Below are 14,897 nucleotides of genomic sequence, written 5' to 3'. Positions count from 1 at the left end.
CAAATGAAAAAGAAAAGAAGAGACCCTCGTGGTTTAATAAGAAGCCTTTATTTGAAAAATAACTCTTCTAACCCATCTGTGTCTGAGAAAACATGACAAAAACCTCTGTACTCCTTCATCTGTTACCAAGTTCTCCCACATTTACTGAATGTTCACACTAAAAATATTTCTGCCATATGTGAAGATCGTGTAAATAACAGTTGTTTTTTTTTTTATGTGCATCCACAATAAACTTCTTTTCACGAAGCATTCGTAGAAGTGATTGAACAAGTCAGAGAATAATGAAGTGTGATCTTTGGAAAAAAAATCTAAAATGGTTCCATTTCTGTGAAGAGACCTTATTTCAAATGTTGATTAACAGATGTACTATTTTAATATAGCTGATATTCTGTACATTCCCATTGCTTACGTCGTACAAAGACGAGAGCCCTAATTTGATTCTTCAGCCAGCTCTAAGTACAACATGGCAACGTGAACTACAGTTAAGAGAGGACGGTGGTTTACTTGAAACAAGCCACTTGTGTTTTCTTTAATAGTCACTGATCTTGTAGTCATAGTCCATGATGGAGTCTGTGAAGCCGCCAGGAGTTGAGGACTGTCCCTCTCCCCAGACCCAAGATTCATACCAGGATGTGGTGGCCTCTGTTGTTGTGGGAATTGTGGTTGTGGTTGTTGTAGGGGGTAACGTCGTTCTCATCGACATGGCCTTCATTAATTTCCGCTGGCGAAGACGACGGATGAGAGCGATCTTGCGCTTCCGTCGCTGCTCAGGACTGAGTCGAGAATTTGTGGAAGACCCATTACTGGCACCGATCACACTCCTGTGGCCATTGTTGACTGTGGTGTACTGTACTCTGCTATTGCTGTAGGCAATTCGAATTGGCTTGTTGCCGTGGAGGGCCATAATCTGCAGAGAAATTAAAGAAAAAACAAAGAGGCTTTACTGAATACTGCTAAGATGCACATGCATCGAGGCACTTCAAGTTGGGACAGTCTTACCTGTTTAATGCGGTCCCAGTTGGACTTGGCCAGGTTGAAGCTGCAGGCAGTCGCACCCGACTCATAGCCAACCACACAGAGTTTGGTCAACGAGGAGAAGCCCTCAGCTCGAGCCGTCACGCGGTACTCCCCAGGGTTAAGCAGACGCCAATAATCCCCCGTTGGTGCTACAATGGCAACAGTAGTGTTGAGCACAGTTTGAGCTATGTTATATTTTATTACATCCTGAGTGATGGTGTGAACGGTATACTGACCTGTGGTCACATCGTGATTTATCCCCTCGATAGATACAGTAGCGTTTGCAATAGGGTTCCCCTGCTGATCTTTCACAATCCCTCTAATGCCGCGATGCACCTGAAGTACACAAATAGTTACATGAGTGAAAGAAGCAAAGTACAAGGTACAGTTGCTGAGTAGTAGTTCTCTTCAACTGCTCAGTTAAATCAGTAGTTTCATTTTTTCATGAGTGGACTTTGGAGTAAAATTGAGCAAAATTATACTTGGATTGATCCAAAAAGCTGTGGTTTAATGATTCAGTTATTCTAAAATGATTCCACTCAAAAATCATCCATTACAAAAGAATCATATTTGATCCTACTCCCATTTTTATGTTGCATTTGGGTCTTTTATATCGTTAGCTTCATAGCATAAGTGCCTAAGTCATTTTTTTGTGTTTTGTGTTTCAGACGGACAGGATGATGCAGCAGTGGTAGGGGAGTAAAGTTAGGCAAAAATCTCAATTTGACCAAAAAATGACTTAGGCACTTATGCTATGAAGCTAACGATATGTATAATATAATAAACTGTTTTGATAAGTGGTATATGAATTTAAACACCTGCGATCAACTATTCAAAGCAACAGACAGTTAACTTATACAGCCAAAGCAAACATTTGCCTCCAAGAGCTCCGCAAACTGTACAACATATGACATCCTCTGTCAGTCGACCCTCAGTGGACAAATCTAAGGATAAAGGGGAGCAACCTCGGGAAAACCAATACAGCGTGGGAAACATCTCAGTTGGACAGAGGAGGAATAACTGCAAAATCACAATGCTGTAAATCACAATTTTAGGTACTTTTATTTATTTTTATTTTTTAGAAATTTTAAAATCCAACATTATATCCAGCAGGATGTTGAATAGTCTTTTCACTACAGACTGAAGCACAGTCAGGACAGGCTACAGTTTGTGTTTGTTTGGGACTAACCTGCTCCATGAAGATGAGCATTGCTTCTCTGTTTTTCTCCCACTCATACGCCAGCTCGCTCTGATGAGGGAACTTATCACAGCCCAGGAAAATGGACAGCTCCAAACAGTTGGTGTGCAGGTAGCTAAAGTCATTCATACCTGCAGGGAAGATCAAGAGCGTGTATTGCAACTACTGTCCACCAGGGTGTGCTATAAACATACGTGGGAATTTAAACGCACTGGTCTCTACTTACTGCCTGTTACTGGCTTCCATTTGGCCCGGTTGACAATTCCAAGACCCCCTCCTGGTGTGTCTCCTTGGCAGGATCCGTGATGGCTGTGTGTCATGGTCAGGTGTGTGGAGGCATAGGAGATAGCTAGCCACCTGAAGAGGGATTCGTCTGCAGTCATGCGGGGCTCATCTTCAGATTCAGCATAATGGTAGCCTGCACTTCTTCCTCTGTCATCGTCTTCTTCCTCCCTGTGCCCATAACCCTGGTTGTACGCGTGATTGTAGCCATGGTCGTACCCAGGGTCATAGCCATGGTCGTACCCAGGGTCGCGACCATGGTCATAGACTGTGTCGCGACCATGGTCATAGCCTGTGTCGCGACCATGGTCGTACCCAGGGTCGCGACCATGGTCATAGCCTGTGTCGCGACCATGGTCGTACCCAGGGTCGCGACCATGGTCATAGCCTGTGTCGTGACCATGGTCAAATCCATGGCCCCGCCACTCCTCTTCTGGCTCTGCATACCCTCTGCTTCTCCAGTCTTCCACTGGCTCCTCATGGTAGCCCCTTCCCCACTCAGATACATCAAAACCTTCATCCTCATACCTGCAGACATGATTCTAAATGAATCATTAAGCACTATTTTGGTGGTTCACAGAGGTGAAAAATTAGCATTTGGACAATACGTGTGTACGTAAAGGTACAGAAACAACAACAGAACACAGGTAGGGAAACAAGTCATACTGTCTCTTCTTGCGACTCTGAGGTTTCTGGCTCTCAGCAGGCTTGTTGAGACGTAAGCTGTCATAAGGATAGGCCACAATTCTCTCCCCACCCTGGAAGTTTGCACCCAACACAAATGGATAGCTTTTCATCCAGGAGATTATAGCCCTGGTTTCCACAGCAATCTGGAACAAAAGCAGGAAGATCATGATCACACAGACAGAGGATCAGAATCTCATGTAACATACTTTTGTTTTTGTTTACCACAACCTGGTTAGTCTCAAAGACTTTATATATCTATATCTATATGCGTATTTGTTTGTTTGTTTCTTTACCGAACTATTAGCTTCAAAGTGCTCTGGTATAGGCACATGATGGTTGGGGGCGAGTTTAGGCACCATGCCCTTATCCTCAGCATCCCACAGGATACTATTCAGATCAGGGAAGTTCTGGAAGATGTCAAAGCCCTCATTGGTGAAGTGACCGGTGGTCCAACTGCTCAGCTCTGATCCCTGCAGAGTAGAAATTGGGTAAAAGAAACATACTCATCTAAGTAGCCCACTATGTTTCACAGACATTTCCTCGTTGTTTTAGACAGTATTTAAAACATGTTGTCATTGATTGATTGTTTTTTACACCGACCGTTTCAAAAGCTTCCTCCTGTCCGTCAGGGTTGAGCGAAGGCACCAGGTGGATGCGTATTCCCTCCACCAGGCGCTGGGCTCTGGGGTTTCTGTCTTTATACTCTTTGCACAGGTACTGCATGAGAAGCAGGATCATCTCCCGACCCACTGCCTCATTTCCATGGAGACCTGCCGTGAAGCGGATCTCTGGCTCACCTGTGGGGACAACCGGGGCGAGACTGTAATTGTCTGTCAGCCTTAATCTGCTGGTGTCCGCCTGGTGTTTATTAGGATTTGCGGGATACCACAGTGGTGCCATAAAGACCCAGCGTAATTTCAACGAATCAGCATCCCAGACTGTTTGAAATACTGCACATTACAGCATTTGTGTTGTTATAGCACACATTACAATAAGAACACGGCTATCTGCCCGTTTCCTGCTTGAGATCCCACCTATTTCGTGCTCTGTGGGATTGCCAGAGATTATCATGGCAACAATTTCCCGTCCCTTGGAGCTGCGGCCCAGGCTGTAGATGGTGGTGATGTTAGGGCACTCCTCATTCACTGACTTCATAAGCTGAATATGTGAGATAAAGACAACAGTAAATATGCAAAGCATTGTATTTGATTACATTACGCACTACAAAGCAGATGGTTAATAATGAATATTTTTGGTTATTCAATTTAGTTTAATCAGTTTAATCAATTATTGTGGAAATGTCATGTTGGTCTTTGGTGGTTCAAATGAAAAACTGGGACAGAATGAAGCTGCAATTTATATTAGAGCATTTAAAGCGGACCTCCTGGAATTCTATCAGCCAGCAGATAAACTTTGCAGGGAAACTCACATCAACCATCTCCGAGTAGCTGTGGTGTTTGAACTGCAAGTAGTCCACGGGAGTCACCTCATTTTGCTTGTACAGAACATTAACTGGATCTGTTTGGAGAAAAGAGCAGCAAAAATTATTCATTTTCTGTGTTTAAGGTGTGTGTGAGTGTGTGGGCATACGACTCACCAGGCAGGGGGCAGCCTAGGACCTCCAGCCTCATACAAAGAGAGCCGTTCCAGCTCTGTGGGATAATTCGCATGTAGCGGGCCACCACGGGCACCGCAAGCTGGTTCATCACTGGGGTGTCCTTATCATTATTTCCGAAAAACAACTGCACAAGAGGGGACATGTGAATGAGGGGGAGAGGAAGATGAGTATTGGTGCTTGTGGAAGTGGCACAGTTTTAGATTAACTCACCCAGTCGGCGTATCCATCGTGAATGGTGGTCCACTCTCTGCTGTCATTGCTGAAAGCCAGGAAGTAGGACGTCACGTAGTCATTGCTGACAGAAGAAGAGGGCAAATTGTTGGGTGTAGGAATGTCAAATGATGCATATTTATGTCTGCGTGTCTGTTTGTCTCTTACTCATTTAAGGAGTCCCGTCCCTGAGTAATGACTCCGGTGAACTCTGTCGCCCTGCGAGCATCTATCTCAAACCAGTGGATAGCATCCTCTGAATTTGCACACCACGCTCCACCTCTTATGTTTTCCTCATCATCGGAGCCCTGGGAGACACATGCTACTGAATACTCGAACCCTTTTAGTATCTTGAGTGCCAAAGCAACATATCTACTTTTGCATCCATTAACAGAAGAATTTGGATACCCCCACCCGCCCACCCCCCAAAAAAACCACATTGTTGATTTAAATACTGAGGACTTAAAAGAATCAGTCAAGCATGTACCACTAAGGCAGCTCCTGGAAGTGACAGACCCAACAATAACAGTATTTTTCAGTGTTGCTGGCAGCTGGTGGTTATTTCAAGGCCTGCTTGTAAGTGCATGGCCCCGCCCTGATTGTTGTGTACCTGCATGTTTAGGCGCGCCCTCTGAGGTGCAAAGTGATACTGAGACATAGAAGAGGCTGAAAGCTGATCTGGCTCGACCTTGTGAGACTCCATCCCCAGGGGAGGACACTCTGCCAAGCAGAAAGAGAACATTTAAATAATGTGTTAATTACATTCAGCAAAAGCTTACGTATACTCTCCAGATTTGAACAGATGTTGACTTACTCTTTGGCTCTTTGAAGACACGTGGCCTGTTCCTGGCTCTCTCCTCTGCCTCCTTTAGCTTCTGCGCTCTCTCTGTCCGAGGCCAGACAAACAGTCTTAATGCAAAATAAATTGCGCTGTCTTGGCTGAATTTTTTTTTCTTTTACTCTGCCCAGAAATGATGGAGGAACTCAGTATTATTTTACAATTTTTATTTGCCAAAAGTCCTCACGGGGACCTGGAGGGCCAGAGTACGGTTAAAAAACAAAGCACACCAGATGTTATGATTTAGCTTCTAGTCCAAGTCTGCTCTGAAACTATCATCATCATCATCATCCCTCTGACCTGGACTTTTACCATGAAGGAAGATTGCAGAGTCTCTCACTCATTGTCATTATTCATATTCTGACACATACTGGAGCGTGATACTGGTTACATGGCTGACAGTGAGAATGTAAAACATGTTGTAAGCTCTCTCACCCACAACACACACATGCGCCCATTTACACAGTATCTGTAGATGCATATAGTTGTGTTACGGAAGAATGCAACAACTCTCAGAGACGTCTGCAAAAACTTTTAACCTTAGACCTAGTCTGGGTCAAACTGTGCACACAGGAAGAGCCTCATTAACAGCAGTCCTGGTGGTGTTATATATCACTTGCTCTGGGCTTTACCCCTTCAACTTTACGCACGGCAGACACGTGGCACAAAAGAGCTGAAATACTTCTCCCTTTGTTGTCACTCCTCTTCATCCCTCACTTCCAATCCGATGCCGGCACAGCCTTCTTAGCTTATCTCACGCTCTTTGCTTTTGGGCCCAGCCCATATGAGATTTCTGAACTCTTTACAGCCCTAATCTCCGTTTTACTTTGGTGGGGTGAACTTTTGTCCCTGTCATGCAAGTTAAAGCAAGTGCCCGAGACACACACATTTGTATGCATGGAAATCACATCTGCATTCTCTTAGTATGACTAGATATGACTGAGGGGAGACAACATCATTGTTAGTACTTTTCCACTTGGGTTCATGAGGCACTCTCTTTGCTTTGACAGGATTACGCACGGTGGTGCAAATAACAAAAAGAAGAATCCCATGTGGGTCTCCTTACCTCTTTCTTCCCTCTCCCTCTCTTTGGCTGCTCTTTCTCGCTCTTTTTCCATCCACTTTTCATCAGTCTCGTCTTCTTTTCTCTCTGAAAACAACAACAACAACAGAAAAGGAAAGAAAATCACTCATAGAAACAACAATGATTACCACAGAGCCATGCACAGTAGTGTACTGTATATGCATGCTTTTTTTTTGTGGTTTTGCAAGTCATTAAGAAATGCAAACAGGTCATCAAGGAACACTTGAAAGCTATTGACCCAAATGTTGTTTATCCCTTTCTTTTGCTGTTTGCTTTATTGGCAGGAAGTTGACTAAACCAATAATAGAAAACATTCGAGTATGGTTGTGATTCACATGTGTGTGAGCGGGCGGCCACATACTCATCCCGTACTCGTCGTAATCATCATACCAGGTCCCCTCATAGGGCGCGGTGGCGGTGGGCTCTTCTGTGTAAAAAAGAACAAACACGAAGTCAGACTACTCGTTCAGCCCCTCGGAGGCGCCGCTACTTTACAGAGTCAAGCTTTATGGGATTACATGCAAAATTTTACAACTTAGCAGTGGCCCGAATTATTCAACCACAAGAGGAGTTTTCTATTTTGATGCTGGTGTGATGCCCGCTGTATAACGTAGCTGTTAAATCTTCAATTCCCCATTTATGAGAAACATAACTTTGCTGGGCTCTGATCACAGGGCTTTTTGTTGCTCTACAAGAAAACTGTGGAAAGTTTTGTTGACTGTGTGGAAGAAATAAACCCACCCACTCCTGTGTGTAAACTAGGGCAGGTCAGCTCATAGATTAGCTCCAGTGTTATTCTCATGTGTTGCATTTCTAATGAAACACAAAGTATGGGCTGGCTATTTCATTTGTATCTTAATGCTTACTAGAGGTTTCACATTAGTTGATTTTGTCATGAGAGTCTGCAGTCACCTGGCAGGATTTCAACCTTAATTTCTGGGCTGACCTCTTTACCATCAGGTGACGGTTGCACCTCATCTGCAGGAAGAAGAATTCAAAAGGTCAAGCTGAGAGGTGATTTAAGTGTAACAGACAGAGAAATGGGGGAATATAAGCAAGAATGCAGAAGCGCCAAGTATGAGTGAATCATTGGAAATGCTGAAGGAGCATAGGTACTGTACAGTAGTGTGGAAACAAAGAGTAATGAGAGCATGCCATTCAAATCCAGATGAGTGTCACAGGTCTGCACGACACACTGTTTCCAGCATGCATTTCATCCCGTGGAAAAAAAGCCCTCTGTTGACTTCAGCTGGAAGAAATAAAGAGCGCTCATAAAAGTTTTCTCCAATATGTCTGAAAATCGGATCCAAAAGATTAGCGGGTATCTGTTATTAAACGTTATTTAATCATAAGTTTACGCAGTTCCTTCAGCTTAAACAAACCACCGAGTTTACTGAGTGTCCAGCTGATTAATCACTGAACATCCTATTCCTAATCACTTATCCAAATAAGGGTTGGTAAGAGGCAGAAGCCTTTTGTAGTTGACAGAGGACAAAATGCAGGGTACATCCTGGACAGATTGCTGGCCTACTCTCTGTAAATGTCTCCCATAGTGCAGTTCACTCCTTTTTTGTGTCTGTTCTTTGCTTCTTTCCTTCTGTTTCACAAAGAGTAACACTGTCTTAGATCATCTAGTATGTTTCTGAAGAAAAGAAGCACAAGTGACCACTTTCATGGGGAAATTGAAATATTAAATTTTTTAAATCATGAATTTAAAAGCTTCTTGATAATATCATACAACCCAGCACTGTTAAAAAAGACACCTTTGATTCTGTAACTATTTCTGTACACATGACCTCTCAATTAGCATTAAAAGAATGCACTTTAAACTCTGACAATGATCCTTTTTAACCACTACCAGCAGTTTTTATTTCCACACCGCAAAGCAGTAATGATAAAACAAAGCGGAAATTTTGACCTAATTGAGTTCTTGTTGTTTGACTCCCTCATACTTTTAAAGACATAAACTAAAATTTTACTAACTGCCATTATTTTAAATGTCAAGTTTCACAAGACAGAGAGTAAAGCATTTGTCTCGACTCAAGTTTCCTCTGGCAGGGGAGTGCCTAGAGGAAGGATGTGGGGTGGCATCCATCCCCTCTGAAGGTGAGGGTGTTTCCTAATCTTTTAATGCTATTGGAGTACATTACTATTAATGCTACAATACTTAACACCATCAGATGAGAGAATTTACTTTACTATTTCATCGAAGTAAGGTTTTAATTTACTTGTACCTTAGTATTTCTATGTTGTTGTCTACTTCTACTCCATTACATCTTGTATATAAGTGTCACATTTTGTACTCTATACCAGTTATTTTCAAGTTGTAGTTACTTGTTAGTTCGAAGTATCTAAAGCAAGCTTTTTAAAGTACAAGCTGATGATAAAAACCTTTACTATTACTTAAGTGAAGAGTCAGATTGCTTGTAAAAGTATTTTTTGTGCAGCATCAGTTTCTTTAATACCAATTTTCTGCATTTCTGATAAAAAAAAAATATTTAAGACAATTGTTTTTCCTATGGGGCTCCTGCCTTAATCGTGCCCCAAACCTTGGCCTACCCCACTGAAAAATTCCTGTAAACACCCCTCTCAGTTAAGTAAATTCATGATATTTCTCAGAATTGTTTCAGTGCCCCCCCATTTTGCCACATGGATCTAATTATGCTTTCATCATCTTATTCATGTTACATAAACTGCCTCCACACTAAACATCCTCAATCAAAACAAAGACACGAAAGACTTATACGTACATGTGGCATCCCAGTAATCGCTGTCATCTGTTCCAGGCTTTGTATCAGGGGCAGCAGGCGTTGGGTTTACTTCTTGCCAGTAGCTGTCATAGTTATCGGTCACAGAGGTGTAGAGGTCTGTCTCGTCTGGTTTCATGTAATCATCGTAGATGGCAGGCGCTGAAGTCGGCACTTCTTTCTCTGCTGGTTTCCAATAGTCATCGTAGGCATATGTTACAAGAGCAGCTGGGTCTTCCTCATCTGGTTTAAAGTAGTCTTCATAGGCATCTGTTACGGGGGCGTCTGGCTTCCAGTAGTCGTATGGGGGATCTGTGATCAGAGCCTCAGGCTTTGGCCTGGAGGGTGTGGGCTCAGGACCCCAGTAGTCATCTTCTGGGCTCCAGTAATCAGTTTCTGAGAGGGAAACAGACACAAAAGCTGGCTGATGGTGAGCTCACAAGTCTGGACACAAATATTTTTATGGTTCTCTGGTGTTTTATAATGTTCTGATTTTTGAACTGGATCTGAAATTATTTTTCCTCCTTTCCACTACTACTTAGACATATTTCTAGTTTTAAATTTGTATTTGAATAAAAACAACAACAAATCCTCACAAACAAACAAACAAACAAACACTGTAACCCTCGATGGGTAAAAAATCATAAAAGAGCACAACTTTTTTGCCTAATCGGAATAGGTGCTATATTTACATCTAGGTGTGTGTGCCACATTTCAGTCTTCATTTCAGTGCTGTGATTTAGAGATTTAGGTGTGTTATGTGAGGCTAATGTAACACTGAGCTGGTAGCTGGCTCAGAAACGAGGAGGGGGCTACATTTGATCTTTCTAACTCTAAGTTTTGTCATTTTCAGTAGCTTCTGGGTGCAGAAGCTACTAAGCCTAATGTCAAAGGGAGAACAGCTTTCTGTCTTGACCTCTGTAAACACTTTCCTGTTGAGCTCAGTCTTTCGTTTTGGGTCACGCTGGATAAAAATGGTCTGTTTTAAAAATCTTGGTCATTCCGTGTATCAAAATGGAAGATTATCTGCCCTCTCATGAGCTCCAGTTTCACCAAGATGGCAGAAACAGCTGAAACACTCATCTCAAGGCCAGACTTCAGAAACCAATGGGTGATGTCACGGTAGATTCCTCCATCTGTCTACAATCTGGTATTGTACAAAATAAGCTAATGTGGAAGTGACTTAAACTCTCTAATATTCAACAGTGTTGGGACAACGAAGTCATGCTGCATAAAACTTTAATGAGATTAATCATCCCTGTCAAGTTTTTCTGTGGTCATTTTATGGCCTCTGACCCTGGTGTTTGAAATCTTCTTCAGTATTGCATGATCATGATTTGAATGGTCAGATTTTATGTGGACAGTGTCCTCAGGTTCTCACATTCATCCCACACTCCTCTGCAGCTCACCATTGTGTTCACATCCAGCCCTCAAAATGCTTGAGGTTACGGCTTTCAAATCTACAAACCAGAGGCAAATCCACTTCTTTTATGCTCCTGGTCCACCCGAAAACAGACTTGGATGACATAATTTTGCGATTTACATAAATTTTCTCAAAGGTGCAGTAGCACTGACCAAATCCTGTTCAGACTTCGATGCATACAATGGTTGAAGTTTCCATTTATATTGTCATGTTTATATCCCATTTATATTCTTATATTCCCAGCCTTTAAAAAAAATTGTTAAACATGTTTTTCTAAGCCAGTAGTGGGAGGCAATTTAACACACAGAATATTAACATATTAACATTAATACATATTAACAATATAGTTATATGAACTCAAATTTAGTAGTCAACTGAGTCAATATTCTTCAAGCAGCCCCTGCATGTGTGCCACTCACCGGCATCGGGATAGGGGTAATCTGTATATGGTTCGGTGGGTGGCTCCGTTGGGATCGCTGGAAATATAAGACGGACACAAGATTTAACAACAATCAAATCCAAGTGATCAGTGAAGCAGGCTCAAAGCTTAGTATTCTCTTCTCACTTGTTGTGGTCGGGGGCAAAGTTGTGGTTGTTGTTTTCTTGTCCTTCTTCTTTCCCTTCTTGTCGGTTTTTGGCTTTTTGGTGGCTTTGGGGTCTTTTGGCTCTTTGTTCTTCTTCTTGTCCTTCTTTTTCTTCTTGTCTTCATCAGGTGCCCTCCTCACCCGGCCTAAAATATCTGGAAAAAAGGGGGAAAAAAGAAGCGGCAGAGAGAGAGAGAGAGAGGTTTTCCAGAGCCCACTCCTCACGGTTCTGTCACAGAACCTTTTGAAATGAAAACATATTCCTCCTTGCATACAGAAGCTAAAGACACAATTAGTTCTTTTATGAGGCTTGGGTCTGAGATTATGCAACTATTTCTTCACTGCATCACATTGCAGTGTTTCCAAGGAAAGTCCAGACTGCCAATTACATTTCAGTGGCTGCTTGAGGTCCATCAGTATTTCCTTTTGACTTTTCCTCAAGTCCTGTGGCACCTTCATGGAAACCATGTTTCTCTCTTTCCATTAGTTGTGCTCTATTAACCACAGTTCAGCTTTAATGATACAAAATCAGTCCAGATACTCAATAAATGTACCGCTTTCACCTCAGCAGCATAAGCGAGACTCATCAAAGAGCTTATTTAATGGCTCCAAAAACTGGGCTTATTGCTTGAAGTGTGTTAGCGGGACTGTACAGAAGAGTCAGCATTATTCATGCAGGGTTTGAGCAACTGAGGCAGTGGAAAAGGTACGCGTCATAAAAAAATCTGTCTGCAAGATGCTCGACTCAGTGTCTTCTTCTCTTGTCTGGTGTGAGTTAAACCAGCTCATCTGTCCCGCTCCCTTGTGCGGGGAAGCAGGAGTGGACAGACGAGCACATGGACTTTGTCACGCTGTTGGAGCTGTCAGAGACCGAATCGTTGTGTGTTTGTGTCTGCATTTGCTCCATGTCATGCCACAACTCAAGCAGTACCTCAGCAGCTCTGATATCTTGTCGGCATAACACATCTGTGCTTTAGAAGTACAAAATATAATTTCTTCCACTTACCTGCCTGGTTGGCTTCTGCTTCTCTCTTGGTCTTGATGCCACCCTCCTCTGGGAGTAAGTCTGCTACAAGTCCTTGCTCTCTTTCTGGGTCATCCGGCGATTCGTCTCGCAGCTGATCCCCAGCCTGCCGGAGAGAAACTATTCCCCCGGCGCTCTCTCCTCCTCTAGGGATCATCAGCAGGCAGCACAGGGCCAGCAGAGCCGCAGACGCAGTCACAGCCTGGATCTTCATACCTGCTGCTCTTCCAACTCGCACAATCCTTTGGTTTGGAGTTTGTACAACCGCTCAACACTCACTCCAGTTTAATTGCCAGAAGGTTAAATTTCACCCTTAGGCCCCCTTGTGTGCTCTTTCCTTGTGATCCACACTTTTACTCGAGAAGGGAAACCTCTGCAACTCCACACATACCCACACAGCCACAGTGTCAGCCAGCCTCAGACTGCTCTAGACAAGAGATGGAGTGGGAGGGGGGTAGAGATACACAGGGAGGGAAGGGAGGTGGGTTGTAGAGACAGACGGAAAGAAAAGATGCAAAGCAAAGCAGTAATCCAGTCAAATGAATAGACAGGGTTCCTAATTACCCCGAAGCCAGGGTCAGCTGAAAAAACAGCGCAAGGCTAGAGGATCCCCTCCACCTGGCCGACAAGTCAGAACAGGTGCAGTGCTCAGACTGGAGTTGGAGGGGGAGGATGAAGGAAGGCAGGTGAGGGCCCCAGACTGCAGGGTTTGCACCTCCTGGAGTTAAACGCCAATTTTTCTTCGTCCTCGGCTCTGGCTGAATTCCTCAGTCACCACAAAGCAGCAGGAGAGGGGAGTGATTCCTAGGACATTGAATTCCACAAGCCGAAGAGGAGGAGGAGGAGAGAATGGGCAAAAGGGGGAGGATTGAGACAAACACAAGCTAATCCTCAGAGTGAGGAATTCCAAAAAAGAAGAAGAGGAGAAAAAAAAAGGGAAACAGGCAGGAGTAAAACATAGATTCTTCTTTGGTATTTAAAAAAAAGGGGGATCTCTGCTTTCCATCACTTCAGTGTGGTGCACTGTCGCTCATTCCTCTGAGTGTTACGTATTTTTCTTTCTCCTTTCTGGAGAAAAGGTTGTGTTACACAAAAGGGTGGGGGGTGGGTGGGGGGGGGGGGTTGGAGTAATACACACGCTGGGCAAGAGAATTGTCTGAGCAGATGACAGAATCAACATTTGCTGTGTTTTTTTTTTTTAACCATCCCCCAATGCTCCTCTTACTCTGTCCACTGTTTGGAGAGCCTGTCAGGGCCTTTAAATTCTGGGTGTGTAGAAAAGGTTGCAGCTAGTCTCAATGAAGAATGACTGATCCATTAATAAGTCTAGGCTAAGAGTTTAGATCATTTCAGTTTCTAGATTTAGAATCCAGATATTAAGCAATGTGGTAAAAAGCATTGTGAAGCCCGCAGAACTCCTATAAACTCTGCTTAGGAGCAGAAAAAGAAGAGATGTCCTCTGAATGGGTTTCAGACTGTGATGAACAAGACAGATACACAGGTACAGACGTCCAAGTGCACGAAAACCTGCTAAAATCATTTAGTTCGTACTGTCTCAGACTCAGAGGACAGTGACGCAGAAAAGGAAAACAGACTGCGTGGGATTTGATTTTAAGAAAACTATGGCGTTGTGCAATCTTATCGATGGGGGATATGACTACTGCTGTGAAGAATGCTGCAGAAATCTCGGACTACAGTAAGGTCAAGCACAGGGCTTCTGAGCTGGAACTAACACAGAGCTGGATAACTTTAGTTATTACTATTGCTGTTATTATTACAGCACAAATGGAATGATTTTATTTGTTGGAAGCTAATATGTTACAACAGTGTAAAGGATGTGAATGATGTTATAGATAATGCAACAGTTCTAGCATTTGTTTTTTTTTGGCAGCTATAGTTTCTGAAGGAAAGTCAGTGGATGATAACCACAAAGAGAAGATAGGCAACCCTACAAGGCCTTAAATCAACCTGCAAAAGGTGACATGGCCACAGGTAGCACACACACATTGTTTGATGTCTGCAGTGCAGACAAGAGAAACCAGAGCACAGAGTCGACTGAAAATGGGGCTGACATCACTGTTGTACGTGTCTGTAATTTCCTATATGTCAGCATTTCAAGCAGAGTGCTGTGCATTATGTTTAATGTGTGTGCACACAGACCTGAACTGAGCATCAGAAACTATTG

The 14,897-nt window shown here is 43.2% G+C and overlaps 1 protein-coding gene across 2 annotated transcripts; it reads right to left on the bottom strand.

Moving 5' to 3' along the window:
• Positions 1–28: 28 nt before the first annotated feature.
• aebp1b (AE binding protein 1b) lies at positions 29–13,545 on the bottom strand. Of its 2 annotated transcripts, XM_005922795.3 has the most exons (23): positions 12,695–13,545; positions 11,670–11,843; positions 11,524–11,580; positions 9,685–10,077; positions 7,847–7,912; positions 7,296–7,361; positions 6,917–7,000; positions 5,827–5,898; positions 5,623–5,732; positions 5,181–5,320; positions 5,013–5,097; positions 4,782–4,926; positions 4,614–4,702; positions 4,219–4,342; positions 3,785–3,981; positions 3,478–3,654; positions 3,164–3,327; positions 2,886–3,025; positions 2,442–2,837; positions 2,207–2,346; positions 1,254–1,353; positions 1,000–1,166; positions 29–907 (listed from the first exon to the last, which is right to left on the bottom strand). In XM_005922795.3, the coding sequence occupies exons 1-23, from the start codon at positions 12,924–12,926 to the stop codon at positions 530–532; spliced, it is 3,696 nt and encodes a 1,231-aa protein (XP_005922857.1). In that variant the 5' UTR covers positions 12,927–13,545; the 3' UTR covers positions 29–529. The 2 variants fall into 2 exon arrangements, with proteins under 2 accessions (XP_005922857.1, XP_042077148.1); XM_042221214.1 differs by having other exon boundaries at positions 2,442–3,025.
• Between the last annotated feature and the right edge of the window lie 1,352 nt (positions 13,546–14,897).

The sequence above is a fragment of the Haplochromis burtoni genome, unplaced genomic scaffold (assembly GCF_018398535.1).
Source record: "Haplochromis burtoni strain Fernald_Lab_line unplaced genomic scaffold, NCSU_Asbu1 Contig_62, whole genome shotgun sequence".
Taxonomy (NCBI): Eukaryota; Metazoa; Chordata; class Actinopteri; order Cichliformes; family Cichlidae; genus Haplochromis; species Haplochromis burtoni.
This window is presented reverse-complemented; position numbering and strand designations above follow the sequence as displayed.

Bases quoted from the DNA above. Each gene is read 5' to 3' on its own strand.
- aebp1b (XM_042221214.1), bottom strand. From the start codon at position 12,926: ATGAAGATCCAGGCTGTGACTGCGTCTGCGGCTCTGCTGGCCCTGTGC. The intron at 4,927-5,012 runs GTGAGTTAATCT...CCTCTTGTGCAG, and splicing joins ACGATGGATACGCCGACTGG to TTGTTTTTCGGAAATAATGA. The intron at 1,167-1,253 runs GTCAGTATACCG...TTGCCATTGTAG, and splicing joins AAATCACGATGTGACCACAG to CACCAACGGGGGATTATTGG.